General features: G+C 37.9%; 1 protein-coding gene across 6 annotated transcripts in view; it reads right to left on the bottom strand.

Annotated features, from left to right (window-relative positions):
* The window catches only part of KDM3B (lysine demethylase 3B), a 68725-nt gene that overhangs the window by 33151 nt on the left and 21610 nt on the right, over positions 1 to 13964 (bottom strand). For all 6 annotated transcript variants that reach the window (XM_056811354.1, XM_001376127.5, XM_056811353.1 and 3 more), the window contains exons 3-4: positions 13837 to 13950; positions 774 to 879 (exon numbers count right to left, since the gene is read on the bottom strand). In XM_056811354.1, the coding sequence (XP_056667332.1) occupies positions 774 to 879 (106 nt within the window). In that variant the 5' untranslated portion in view covers positions 13837 to 13950. The remainder of the gene's footprint in view (positions 1 to 773; positions 880 to 13836; positions 13951 to 13964) is intronic.

Genomic DNA, 13964 nt, shown 5'->3' with positions numbered 1-13964 from the left:
TATTTTTAAAAAATTAAGTTACTCTAATATTTGGTGAGATGCCTGACTTGTACATAGGGTTTTTTAAAAAAGGGAAAGTTGATAAACTGAATAAAACAATGTGCTTAGGAATGATCTGTATCACTTGCTATCCCTCAGATGTTCAGCTTTCAAAAACAGTGGGTGGAAAGTTCAATATAGGCAAAAAAGCTGCAGTTTCTATACTAATTGTTCAATCAAATTTAACATCTTCATGCCTAGGAGAGTATATAGCACTTTGCCAGGCTAGTCCATTAACCGGCAATAGTGACTTTCCTGGTTCAGCCACACTAGTGGTCACCTTCCATACCTTTCTACCAGTAAGGTTGATTTTCCTACCTAAACATGCTTCTATTGGACTCAGTCACATCCCTATTTGTGCACCCTATGGTACTGAGTCTAAATGTCTGCAAGGTTCAGTAAGGAAGAGGAGGTGCCCCAAGAGGGAAAATAAGCAAAGCAATAGCTAGCCAGCCCCAACCGGGGTCACTAGGGGAAATGGGAGGATATCACAGTATCAAGGGAAGGAAACTGGCTTTTTTACCTTTTGTAAGATAATATCCCTAAGGGACATTTTATGTAACTCCATGGTGACACAGAGTTTTACTGTCAAGCAGTAGCTACTAAACTCTACTACAAATAACTTGGGTTATTCTGGTCACAAAAAAGAACATGGCACATAATTAGACCATCTTCCACACTGGCCATAGGGTTTCTCTAAAGAGCTCAAGGCATAGGAAACTACCTGCTCTTACCTCGGCTGAATATCTCTTGGAGCTTTTGGTCACTGATCAAAGCATTAACTGTATCTCTCAATGCAGCATGTTCTAGAAGAATCTGGTTCTGGCTCTCTGTTCCCATCTGACAAAAATAAATTAAAAAGATATAAAATATTTAGAGTTAAAAACAAGATCATCTAGTTAATGAAAGAAGAAAAGAATTAGCCTCCCGAGGAGCCATGTTTCTAGACTTTAGGTTTGTAGTGTTAGTGCTGAAAGGGACTTCAGGACCACCTGGCCTAGAGGTTTTTAACTTTTTTGTGTGTATTGGAGGCCTTTGAAAGTCTGGTGAAGCACATGATCTTTAGAAGAATGTTTTTAAAATACCTAGGATTACGTGAGGAAATGGGGCAGCTAGGTGGTGATATAGCCCTACCTGGAGCCAAGAAGACTGGATTCAAATCTGGCCTCAGACATTTCCTAGCTGTGTGGCCCTGGCACACAGAGCCAAGGTCCACACAAGTGGGCAAGTCACTTAGCTCCCATTTGCCTAGCCCTTGCCCTTCTGCCTCAGAGTTGTTACTAGGAGAGAAAGTAAGGATTTTAAAAAAATATTAAAAAGAAAATCAATTACATTGAAATAAAGATGTATTTTTTTCTCCAATTAAGTTCACAGACTCTCTGAAATGTGTCCATAGTGGGTATGTGAGTATCTTACATATTTTGTATGCATAGACTTTGCAGTTTATTACATGAAGGAGTTATAGTAGTCCAAGTTCAACAGCAGAACCAAATGCTTACATCATATAAATTATAACATTTTAAAAATTGTGACAAAGGACAGAAGGGAATTTTTCTACTCATTGAAAGGAAATCCTTATTTAAGCTTCAGTAAGCCACAAACAATTAAAAGCCAAGAACCTGATCATCCTTAGTTAGTCAAGGCTCAGAAAAGGACTGGCATATATTCTTGTGCTGGTTATCGTATAGCTGAATATTTCTCCATATTTTGGATGCTCAATTATATTACCACTGCAGGCAAAATTCTATTTGAATGCCTTTACTAGTTTCTTTTTACTATAATCATCAGTGATTCCCTTGACAGTAGTGAGGGTCTTCCTTCCATTTCTTTGTTAAATTCTAATATGGATATAATCCTCAGCCCCAGCAGGAAGCAAGTAATCACCTTTTCTTGCATCAGCAAAAGGGTCAAAAGAGTGGAGGTACTGGATATTGGACACACTAAAGGATTCCTTTTCCTCAGTGGAAACAGCCTACAGGAAGATTGGAGGGTGGAGGGATAAGGACAGGAAGTGAGGGGGGAATTGAGGGGTAGGCTGCTGAGTCCTTGGCGGCTGTTCTATGATTGGACCTCACATTAAGAACCCTCATCTATTCTAACTTCCTCATTTTTCAGATGAAGAAACTCCAGGGAAGTTAAATGATTTATCCAGCTGTCAGTAAGTAACACTAGTAGAATTTAAACACAGATCTTTTTCACACTAGACTTTGTTCTTTTTCCATTGTGCAACCCTTAAATAAAGTTTTAGAATGAGTAGAGAATCTCTATAGGGAGGCTCTCATCTCTAACTTTCAGAAAGCTTTGTCCAAAAGAGGTAAAATAACAAATAAAACTGCACTAGCCAGAATATAATCCTGACCATCCAGCTCTCCTTGGATTTTTTTCTCCAATAAAACTATATGAACCTTTTCCTCAATAGTCTTGCCACTGCAGCAGGGACAGGTTCCCTGAACTTCTAGTAAGAGGGAGGTGTGGAATGAATCACAGTTATCATAAGGTCTAACAGACACTGAAATTCACCATAGTATTTGTGGCTCAAATACAAAGAACCACAAATCACAAAATCTTAATAACTGGAAAGGACCTCAAAGGACATTTGGTCCAACATGTATCTGAACAGAAATCTCTTCTGTATCATTCCCAAGAAAAAAATCATTTAGCTTCCAAATGGTGTCTATAGGTGGTTGGAGGAGGGGAGTCACTACTTTCTCAGACATTCCATTTGGGAAATTTAGATTACTCCACCCTACTTAGATCTTACTTTATGGAGAAGATGAAGTTGTAATCTCCTGATTGAACAATGAAGGTACTTAGTTCTTACTTTATAATGAAGCTAGAACTTTAAGCTAAGTCTATTTTAAGATCTTAATACAAAAAAGGTGTTAAGTAACTATAAAGGGCAAATTAGGCACAAAAAGGTTAAGTAACTCAAAAGATATAATCTAATCAAAGAAGATGAGAACTAAAGAATGGGCAGTCCTGGAGAAAAGCCTCTGATGTGATTGGTAGAAATGAAAATTTAGGAGGGGACACAGAGTAAAGGTCTATATAATTTCGCTCACTTTCTCTCTCCGGGACCTTTGGTGGTGAAGAGGTGGCTGGTGGCAGTGTGCTGAGCCTTTCAGCATTTTGGTGTGGCTACAGCTATTGTCCGGTTCAGTGGTGAGTTTCTGGCTGAGTTTCCCCTCCTTTACCTTCCAAACTTTATCCTCTTGGAACCCTCTAATCTCCTTCAGAGACCTAGCTGCTGAGATCTTGAACTCCACCTGGCACAGGCCAGGCAGGAGAAATCCTATACACTCTTCTCTCTTTCTCCTTAAAATCCTTCCCTCTATATTAATTAAAATTACCATAAAATTCCAGACTGACTCACTTATTTGGGATTTTTTCCCCTGCGACCAATTAATTTAGATTTTAAGTCACAACCCTAAAATTATCTCTACACATTGCATGTCTGGACAGCTAATTATCAGTTGTTTCTACTACTATCTAGCCTAAATTTACCTTCAACATCCAGAGGGAGTTTTTTTGCCCTTTGGGACCAAGCTGAATAAGTCCAATATTTTTTCCTATGTCACCCTTCAAATACTTGAAGATAGCCATCATGTCTGTCTATAAATCTCTTTTCCAAGTTAAAAAAGTTTAGCTTTTTAAAAATGCCCTATGTAATACATGGTCTCCTCTACTCACATTATCTTTTTAGCTTGAAAATGCCCTTGCTAAAATGTGATCTCCAAAACCGAACACAATATTCTGCCTATAAACTATACCTTTCGAACAAAGACAATGTCTTAAAACTTTGCCAAGAACTGAAGTGGAAGTCACGGTCTATAGTTTGAAGACTCTACCCTCTTCTTTTCTAAATAGTGGAACATTTTTGAATACTGGAACTAGCACCAATAAGACACAGTAATTTCTTATTTTAATAAGGAAAATCTGCTGATAGTTATCTCTCCTAAGATGTAACTGCTATTCTTCAAAATATATAGGCAGTTTTCTTTCTCTTTTCTCTCCACTCAGTTTAAAGCTCCTTTCATAAGATTTGCAAGATTCCAGGAAAATTTTTTACCAGACCTAGTTGAATACATATGCATCCTTAGCCAAAAGTCCATTATTCCTCTATTTTAAGCTGTGGTACAGAATCCAAATTATATTTTATGATATTTATCTATTTATTTCCCAAATCTGTCTTTCTCTTTTGAAACCCTTGCTTTCAGTTGGTAGCAGTGATGAAACATTAACTGTGTACCCCTAAGGTCCTGAATTTCCTGCCTGAGACCTTCATTATCCCACGCAAAGCTTTTCTAGATTCTTCCTGGTGGTATCAGAGGATTTAAGAATAAGAAGAGACATTCTAGATTATATAGTCCAATCCTCTCATCATATATATTAGGAGAAGATAATTCCCACAAGGTCACAGAGACACTATGTAGAAGGGTTCTGAAGCTCCCCTGGATGCAAGTCCAGTTCTCTCTACTCCATTATGTTGCTGTCATTTGTACACAATTTACAAGGAGTGAGTAGGGGTCCCCCCAGGTTTGACAAGTCTCATGAAGCTCTCTGTCAGGTTTCCAGTACCTGCCTCCAGAAGACAGCAGACCTCTCAACTGTTCATGTCATGGCTGCCCAATGTTAATACCCCACAGAAGGAATCATCAATTACCTTTGTCTCATTTCTCTCTGATCAGAATCAAATCATCTCTCTCCTAATTATCACCTGAAGATCCACATCATTCCATGGAACACAAGAAATCCATAAGATCACAGGATACAATCCAACATTCATTCATTAAGTTTCTACTATGCCTCTGCCAGGTGCTGGCAATTGGAGTCATTAAAAAAGCTTTTTAATTTTCAGAGAGCACGGCAGAGCCAAGATGGCAGAAAAGGTGCAGAAACACATCTGATCTCTTCTGAATTACTATGATATGATGCCTTACAACAAATTCTGGAGTAGCACAACCCACAAAAAGACAAGATGAAATAATTTTTCTGCCCAAAACAACTTAGAAGATCAGCATGTGGCATCCAGTGCACCAAGATGGTGGGGGGTTCGGTGGGGGTGGGGAGGTTAAACAACTGCTCAGAAGATTACAGGGATCCTACTGTGGGATCTAGGTGCAAGAACTAGGTAGCAATCCAGAGGCAAGATCTCAGGCTAAGGAGGAGCACCACTAGATATTAGTGCTTGTGGCTATAGGGGAGCAGAGGACCCTGGTGACAGTTCCAAATTAGAAAAGAGTGCTTTGGCATTACTCATAGACCAGTGCGCACAGTCCAGCAGAATATTAAATACACCTTGAAAGAATTGAAAGCAGATAAGATTCCCAGAGCTAGTTCTGAAGGCAGCTTCAGAGAATCTTCACCACAGTTAGAGTCCAACTTAAACAGTATTTTAAATTAAAAGAAAAGAAAAAGGCAGGAAAATAAGCAAACAACAAAAAAAGAAACTCAACACAGAAAGTTATTTTGGTGACAGGGAAGAGTCAACTCAGATGAAGACAACCAGACAGTGCTGCTACATCCATAGTCTCCAAGAAAAATAGTAATTGCTCTCAAGTCCAAAAAGGATTTTAAAAATCAAAGAAGAGGGGGGTAGCTGGGTAGGCTCAGTGGACTGAGAGCCAAGCCTAGAGATGGGAGGTCCTAGGTTCAAATCTGACCTCAGACACTTCCTAAGCTGTGTGACCCTGGGCAAGTCACTTGACCCCCATTGCCTAGCCACTCTTCTGCCTTGGAACCAATATGTAGTATTGATTCTAATGTAGACGGTAAGGGTTTTAAAAAAAAATCCAATAAGAAAGACAGAATAAAAACTGGGAAAAGAGATGAGAGTGATTCAGGAAAATAATGAAAAAAGTCAAGAGCTTGGGAAAAGAGACACAAAAATCAATGAAGAGAAGAACTTCTTCAAAGACACAATTGGTCTTATGGAAAAAGAGGTACAAAAATTCATCGAGGAAGAGAATTCTTTACAAATTAGAACTGGCCAAAAGGAAAAAGAGATACAAAAGCTCACTCAAGAAAATAATACCTTAAAAATTAGGATTGGGCAAATAGAAGCGAATGACTCTATGAGACATCAAGAAACAATCAAATCAAAATTCAAAACAATGAAAAAAAAATAGAAGAAAATGTGAAATATATTATGAGAAAAAATGGCATGGAAAATAAATATGAGTGAGAGAGAATTTAAGAATTATTGGACTACCTGAGAGACACGATAAAAAAAAAAAAGCTTAAATATCATCTTGTAAGATCATATCAAGGAAAACTGCCCTGATATTCTAGACCCAGAGGGCAACATAGAAATTGAGAGGGATCCACTGATCACCTCCTAAAAGAGGTCCCAGAAGGATAACCCCCAGGAATATTACAGTCAAATTCCAAAACTCAGGTCAAAGAGAAAATATTATAAGCAGCCAAAAAGAAATAAAGAATCAGAGCCTGGAATATGATATTCCATAAGACAAAGGAGCTAGGACTTTTACCAACAAAACTGAACATAATCCTCCTGTGGAAAAAGTAGGTGTTCAGTGAAATAGAGGACTTTTCAACATTCCTGATGAAAAGACCAGAACTGAATGGAAAATCTGACTCTCAAAATATAAGTCTCAAGGGGGCAGCTGGGTGGCTCAGTGGATTGAGAAACAGGCCTAGAGATGGGAGGTCCTAGGTTCAAATCTGGCCTCAGACACTTCCTAGCTGTGTGACCATGGGCAAGTCACTTGACCCCCAATGCCTAACCCATACCACTCTTCTTCCTTGGAACCAATATACAGTAACAGTATTGATTCCAAGATGGGAGGTAAGGGTTTAAAAACACACAAACACACACACACACACACACACACACACACACACACACGTCTCAAGAGAACCACAAAAAAGAGAAGTTAGAAAGAGAAATCAAAAGGTATTCAAAAAGATTAAATTGTATATATCCCAACATGGGGAGATAATTCTTGTAACACCAAAGAACTTTGTTATTATTAGGGTAGTTATAAAGGAATACACCTGGATAGAGGAGCAAGGGTGTGAACTGAATATGATAGGATGATATAAAAAAATTAAATTAAAGCATGAGAAAGAGGAATGCATTATGAAGTGAGGGAAGAGAAAAATAGAATGAGGTAATTATAATACATAAAAGAGGCAAGAAAGAGCATTTATAGTGGGAGTTTGGGAAGATGGGGCAAGTGGGAAAGAGAGTAGGAAAACCATACTCTCATCAGAATTGGCTCAATGAAGGAAAAGCACACACAATCAACTGGTTATAGAAAGCTATCTTACCCTATAGGCAAGTAGGAAGGGAAAGGAATAAAAATGGAGGTGGGGCTGATAGAAAAGAGGACAAATGGGGGGGGAGGGGAAGGTCAGAAACTAAAGAGGGAGAAATGGGATGGAGAGTAGTAATACACAGTTATCATAATGGTCCAAAATTTTTTTACAAGTCTCTCTAACAAAGATCTCACTTCTCAAATACATAGGGAATTGAGTTGAAGATATAAGAATATAAGTCATTCCCCAATAGATAAATGGTCAAAGGATATGAACAGGTAGTTCTCAGACAAAGTAATTAAAGTTCTCTATAGTCATGCAAAAAATGCTCTACATCACAATTAGAGAAATACAAATTAAAACAACTTTGAGATACCACCCCACACCTTTCAGATGAGCTATTATGACAGAAAAGGAAAATGACACAACTTGGAGGGGACGTGGAAAAGTTGAGACATAAATGCACTGTTGGGGGAGTTGTGAACCTATTCATCCATTCAGGAGAGCAATTTGGACCTATTTCCCAGTAATACCATTACTAAGTTTGTATCCCAGAGATAAAAACTAAAAGGAGAAATGACCAATATGTACAAAAATATTTAAAGTAGCTCTTTTTAGAGGGGATAAAGATTTAGAAAGTGAGGGGATACCTATCAATTGGGGAATGGTTGAATAAGTTTTCACATATGACTGTAAAGGAATACTATTGTGCTGTAAGAAATGACAAGCAGGAGGAATTCAGAAAAACCTGGAAAGATTTGAAAGAAGCCAAGTGAAATAAGCAGAACCAGGAGAACATTGTCCACAGTGTCAGCAATTCTGTACAACAAATGACTGTGAATAACAATATTCTCAGGTAACACAATGATCCAAAACTATACCAAAGGACTTGGGTTAAAAAATGCCATCTGGGGGGCAGCTGGGTAGCTCAGTGGATTGAAAGTCAGGCCTAGAGACGGGAGGTCCTAGGTTCAAATCTGGCCTCAGACACTTCCCAGCTGTGTGATCCTGGGCAAGTCACTTGACCCCCATTGCCTAGCCGTTACCACTCTTCTGCCTTGGAGCCAATACACAGTATTGACTCCAAGATGGAAGGTAAGGGTTTTTAAAAAAAAAGAAAAAAAAGTACCATCTACTTCTAGAGAAAAAGAACTGAATATGAATCCAGACCAAAGCAATTTTTTAAACTTTATTTCTTAATTTTTTTAAATTTGTGTTTCCTTCCACCAAGGAATTAATATGGAAAAATGTTTTACATGATTGCACATGTAAAATCTATATGAGACTGTTTAACATTTCAACTGGGATGGGGGTGAGAAAATTCAAGACTCAATGTTTTTTTTTTAAACCCTTACCTTCTGTCTTGGAATCAATACTGTGTATTGGTTCCAAGGCAGAAGAGCAGTAAGGGCTAGGCAATGGGGGTCAAGTGACTTGCCCAGGGCCACACAGCTAGGAATGATCTGAGACCAGATTTGAACCTAGGACCTCCCATCTCTAGGCCTGGTTCTTAATCCACTGAGCTACCCAGCTGCCCCCAAGTCTCAATATTTTTTTTTTTAACCCTTACCTTCCATCTTGGAGTCAATACTGTGTATTGGCTCCAAGGCAGAAGAGTGGTAAGGGTAGGCAATGGGGGTCAAGTGACTTGCCCAGGGTCACACAGCTGGGAAGTGTCTGAGGCCAGATTTGAACCTAGGACCTTCCGTCTCTAGGGCTAGCTCTCAATTCACTGAGCTACCCAGCTGCCCCCAAGTCTCAATATTTTTTGAAAAATGTTGGGAAATGTTTTTACATATAGCTGAGTAAATATTAAATAAAATTTAATTAAAAAAATTTTTTTAAAAGGCAGCAATCCAGTCCACTCTCCTTTTCTTGTTCCACTCTGTACCCATTTGCCTATGCAAATACATATTGTTATCTGGGCAATTCTTAATCTACTTGGCTTTTCCTGTATGGTCAGGCCAAACTCTAGGAAGTAATTACTGATATTTTCCAGTATATTCTGAAACATACTGGAGCTTGATGCATTAAGAATGTCATATGCAAACTGGATAATCTGAATAACTTCACCATCTACAAGAAATTCTTTGGTTTGGCCTCTGTGCTGAATCTCCCACAGCACAGTGAAGACCTTTGGCGAGCAAATATTTCTCTCTCTTAAAAAACAAAAAAACAACCCCTCCCCCAATAAACAAAACCCTTTACCTTACATCTTAGAATTGATTCTAAGGCAGAAGATTTGTAAGGGCTAGGCAATTGGGGTTAAATTACTTTCCCAGAGTCACACAGTTAGGCAGTGTCTGAGTTCAGATTTAAATTTCCCACTATTAATGTCTCCTCTGATGTTTATGATAAGAGGGTCAACTTAACAAGGTAACATTTCTGTTATTTCTTTGAAGCAATCTTAAATGATTTTGACATATGGATTGGAAACAACTTGTTGAAAAAGAGCTAATTTAAAATTTTACAGGGTAGCTAAGTAGCACAATGGCTTGGTGTCAAAAGGATCTGGATTCAAATCTTGGAATTGATATTAAGACAGATGGGTAAGGTTTAAAAAAAAAACAAGCAACCATTTTACCAGATCAAGTGCTTTATAATAATCAGCAAATAAGCAAAGTGAAATCTCATATTCTATAACTTTCAGCTAATTGTGAAATAGTAAAGATGTGTTCTATTATTGAATAGTGCTCATGAAAGCCTGTTTGTTCTTTACTAATGTCCTCAACAACAATGCCTACAGTGTAGGCGGCTCTCACAAAGATTTTGCAGAGATAGGACGAAGGTACATAGGTTGTGATTATATTGATATTCTCTTGGTCACCTTTTTTCAGTGTTAAGAAAGTCAGAGATTCCTCCCCCTCTCCCCCATGCCTTTGATAGACTTCCTTCCTTTCAGACACCTTCATCAACAAACACTCTCACAATTAGCACAGCTGTTTTTTTTCTCTATATACTTGGATCCAGTCAGACAGCTCTACCTGAGTCTTCTCTGAGCATTCCACATTAGCACATCTGGGACTCTAATGTTAGGGTCCAAAAACAGTAGTTCCACTGTCAATGATGGGAGTATATTACAATTTTTATCAGTCTTTCCCACCTGTTTTGTATTTCTCCCATTTTTAATCTTAAATGTTTCTGGAACGATTTTACTCATATGGATGTCTTGCCAAGCCTTTTTAAAGCTAGTTTTGTCTCCCACTGCATTTCTTTGCATCTTTATAAGATGATATTGCTCATAATCACCCATTGTCCTTCTTCTTGAAATTTTACGAATTAGTTTACACTCTAACCTGGTGTTGTCCTTGGCAGTCATTTCTATTCATTTGCTAAGTCAAATGGTGACTGACTAAGGCACTTTCTGGGCTTTTTCTTTCAGTCTCTTTCTTGGGCCAATTAACTTGTGCTAAACTTTTGTATAAAATTATCATAATAGGGATGATAGAATATTAATCTGCTATTGATTTCTAATTTTAATGATCAATTATTTGTTTAAAGAGTATTAAGTTGTTTCTATTGTACATTTCCCCCAATTATTTTCTCTCTTTTCTTTAAAACTAAATCTTATCTTAGTGGTGGTATGAGTGAAAAATTTCCCAAGAATTAAGGGATAGCTCTCACATCAGTAACATTTGTTTTCCTGTTTATTAGAATCTAATCTATTTCCTTTCCTTTGTGGCATTATTTTGGTATTCAACTTGCTCAGCACTTATTATTTTTTATTCCAAGAAAAATATTCATTATACAAAGGTGAGAAACTTCTCTGTGAAATTTAAATCTTTGGTCTCCTTTATTCCTACTTCTTGAACTATGCTTTCCCATATATTTCCCACCTTTTCACTCAAATATTCTAAATATGAGTATAGGCGGATTTAATTTGAAGAGTCTTATCAAGTTCTTCATGGAATTTTATCTACCTTTTTGCCTTCAGCAACTTATATCAGTGCACAATAAAACCTACCTTCCAATTATCGTCTATGCTTCTTCAAAGAAAAGAGTCTAAGAAGTATCCGTGAGTCAGTTTTCCATTTAGCTGTACTTGCCTTTCTTCTTGTTTCATTAATGTTGAGAATGTCAAGATTGATATGATCTAGTACCTTTAGTATTGGACATAATGTTTACTGGGCAAGTACCTCAAACTTAGAATGGAAGTAGTAAAATTAAAGTTTTGTTATAGTCTAAAAATTGCACTATTCTTGGCATTCTTTGCCAGAATCACTGCAGAAATGGATGGAATCTTAGGAGGACTAAGGATCATTTTGTATTTTTGTTTCATAAAGGTTGTCATAGTAAAAAAAAAAATTTCAATAAATTTCTCTCTCACTCATTGGCTAGCCTATGAGAGATGAACCTCTTCTTACTTAGCTAGCTTGGTTCTCAAAATTGCTGCAAAGGTCCTACTTGAAGTGTTTCCAGCATTGAGGAATAAGGTCAGCTAGTCCAAATCCCCTTATTTTACAAATGAAGAAACTGAGACTGAGAATGGTTAAATGACCTATCTTGCATTTCCAACTGTTTCCTTTCACCCCTCAAACTGGATTTCCAGTAATATTTTACACTCAACATGTCCATAATAAAACTCATTGTCTTTCCCTTAATCATCTCCTACTTCCTACCTTCCCATTTACTGTAGAGGGTAACAACATCCTCCCAGTCTCTCATAACCTAGCTATCTATCCCCCATGCCTGGGATGTTTTCTTCTTCATAATTGCCTGCTGATTTCCTCTAAAAGTTCTAGTTAAATCCCATAATCCATAGGATATCTGCCCCAACTTTTCTGAATTCTAGTGTCTTCCTTCTCTTAATAATCTCCTATTTATCCTATATATACCTTGTTTGTACATAATTTGTCTTTTTTTCTCCAACATTAGATCGTGAGCTCCTTGAGGGCAGAAACTGTCTTTTACCTTTTATATCCTAGTCATAATAGGAACTTAAAAAAAATCAGATAGGTGATAATTGCAAAGCTGATATTCACCAGATCTTCTGATTCCAAATCCATTATTTTTTGCCTTCTGAGGTGATCAAGCGTCCTGCCACAACTTTTCTACCTATTCCATAACCTTAAAGGTTCAGTGGCACTTCTTCCCAACCTTCTCTATAGCACATTCCTCCATTATTCCCTCAGCCTTCTGATAAAGGAATCCCTCTGCTTCTGTATAATTTTGTTTTCCTCTTCAAAGCACTTCAGCCATTCTTTTCAGAAATACTTTGGTCTCCCTGACAGGCTAGAGAATTGGGAGGCACTCCTTTTAACCTGTCACTTTCTCTTCTAGCAGGGAGAGCAGCCTATTTTCATACCTATGTATCAAAAACATGAATATATTGTACCCTCTGTATCCCATGGCAAAATTTCCCTTGCCCCTGAACTTGATGGAAGCAAAAGCCTTCCTTTGCCCTTCTTATTGGCAGCTTTCTTGGGGAAAAGCTATAGCAAAGTGCCAGTTGCTGCAAATGTCATAGCACTAGGGGTTTAGCTGATAGGACCTCCTAAATTAGGCTTAATTTAGTTTTAGCAGAATTAGGGTACATGATGCTACTTTGTTCTGACAATTTGCCAATTCCTGCCTATATCCAAAATGAAAACAGAAGTTTTTAACACTGTTTAGTGGTTAAACATAATTCAGTTAATTACCAGTCTCTTAGCACTTCTTACCTCTTCCCACCATCTTTTTTTTCCCTTATCATCTTTTCCATTAGATAAGATTCCCGCCCCCCTTTCAAATCATTGCCTTCTCTCTTAGAATCTATCAGTTCTAAGGCAGAAGAGTTGTAAGAGTTAGGTAATAGGATAAAAAGACTTGTTCAAGGTCACAAAACTAGGAAGTGTCTGAGGCCAATTTAAACACAAGACCTCCTAGCTGCCACCTAGCTACCCATCCCCTTATCCCCACTAGATAGATTTCTAATATTATCTTCCTCTTGATCATTTCTCTAGCCACAGTGCCTTCTATTCATTGGTAAGCCTTAAGAACAAGAAAATGTACAAAGGGGAAAGGTGTGATCACCAAAGCCTATATTACAGAGTAGCACAGCCGGCCAAAATATTCTTTGATACATATAGTTCCAGGAAGGACAAAGTATAGAGGTTAAGGTAAGTAGAAAAATCTCTATACATTCTTCTTTTTTTATTCTTAAACCCTTACTTTCTGTCTTAGTAAAAAAAGAACAAACAACTCTTAAGACAGAAGGGCAAGGGCTAGGCAATTGGGATAAAGTGATTTGTCCAGCATCACACAGCTAGGAAGTATCAGAGGCCCAATTTGAACTCAGATCCTTCCATCTCTAGGTCTGGCTCTCAATCCACCCAGTCACCTAGCTGCTCACCTGTATTCTCCAGGAAGGCAAGTATACTTGTATATTTTTTCTTCAGTTTTTCTCCACAATAGCTTCTCAGGTCCTATGGTTGACAGTAAATGCTTATGGAAATGTTTATTGATTGAATGCAGATATGTCAGCCAAAGAAATGGTCATGGGAATAGTAAGTAGGCTCTAGAGTACAGTTCAATTACCTGGAATAGGCGTAATCCAGCAGCATCTGACAAGAATCGGAGATCTCGATCCAGAAGAAACTCCACTGGAACCACAGACCCCAAACCCAATTTATCCACTAATGGAGTGAAGGTCTGTGAAATGGAGA

The sequence above is a fragment of the Monodelphis domestica genome, chromosome 1 (assembly GCF_027887165.1).
Source record: "Monodelphis domestica isolate mMonDom1 chromosome 1, mMonDom1.pri, whole genome shotgun sequence".
Lineage (NCBI taxonomy): Eukaryota > Metazoa > Chordata > Mammalia > Didelphimorphia > Didelphidae > Monodelphis > Monodelphis domestica.
This window is presented reverse-complemented; position numbering and strand designations above follow the sequence as displayed.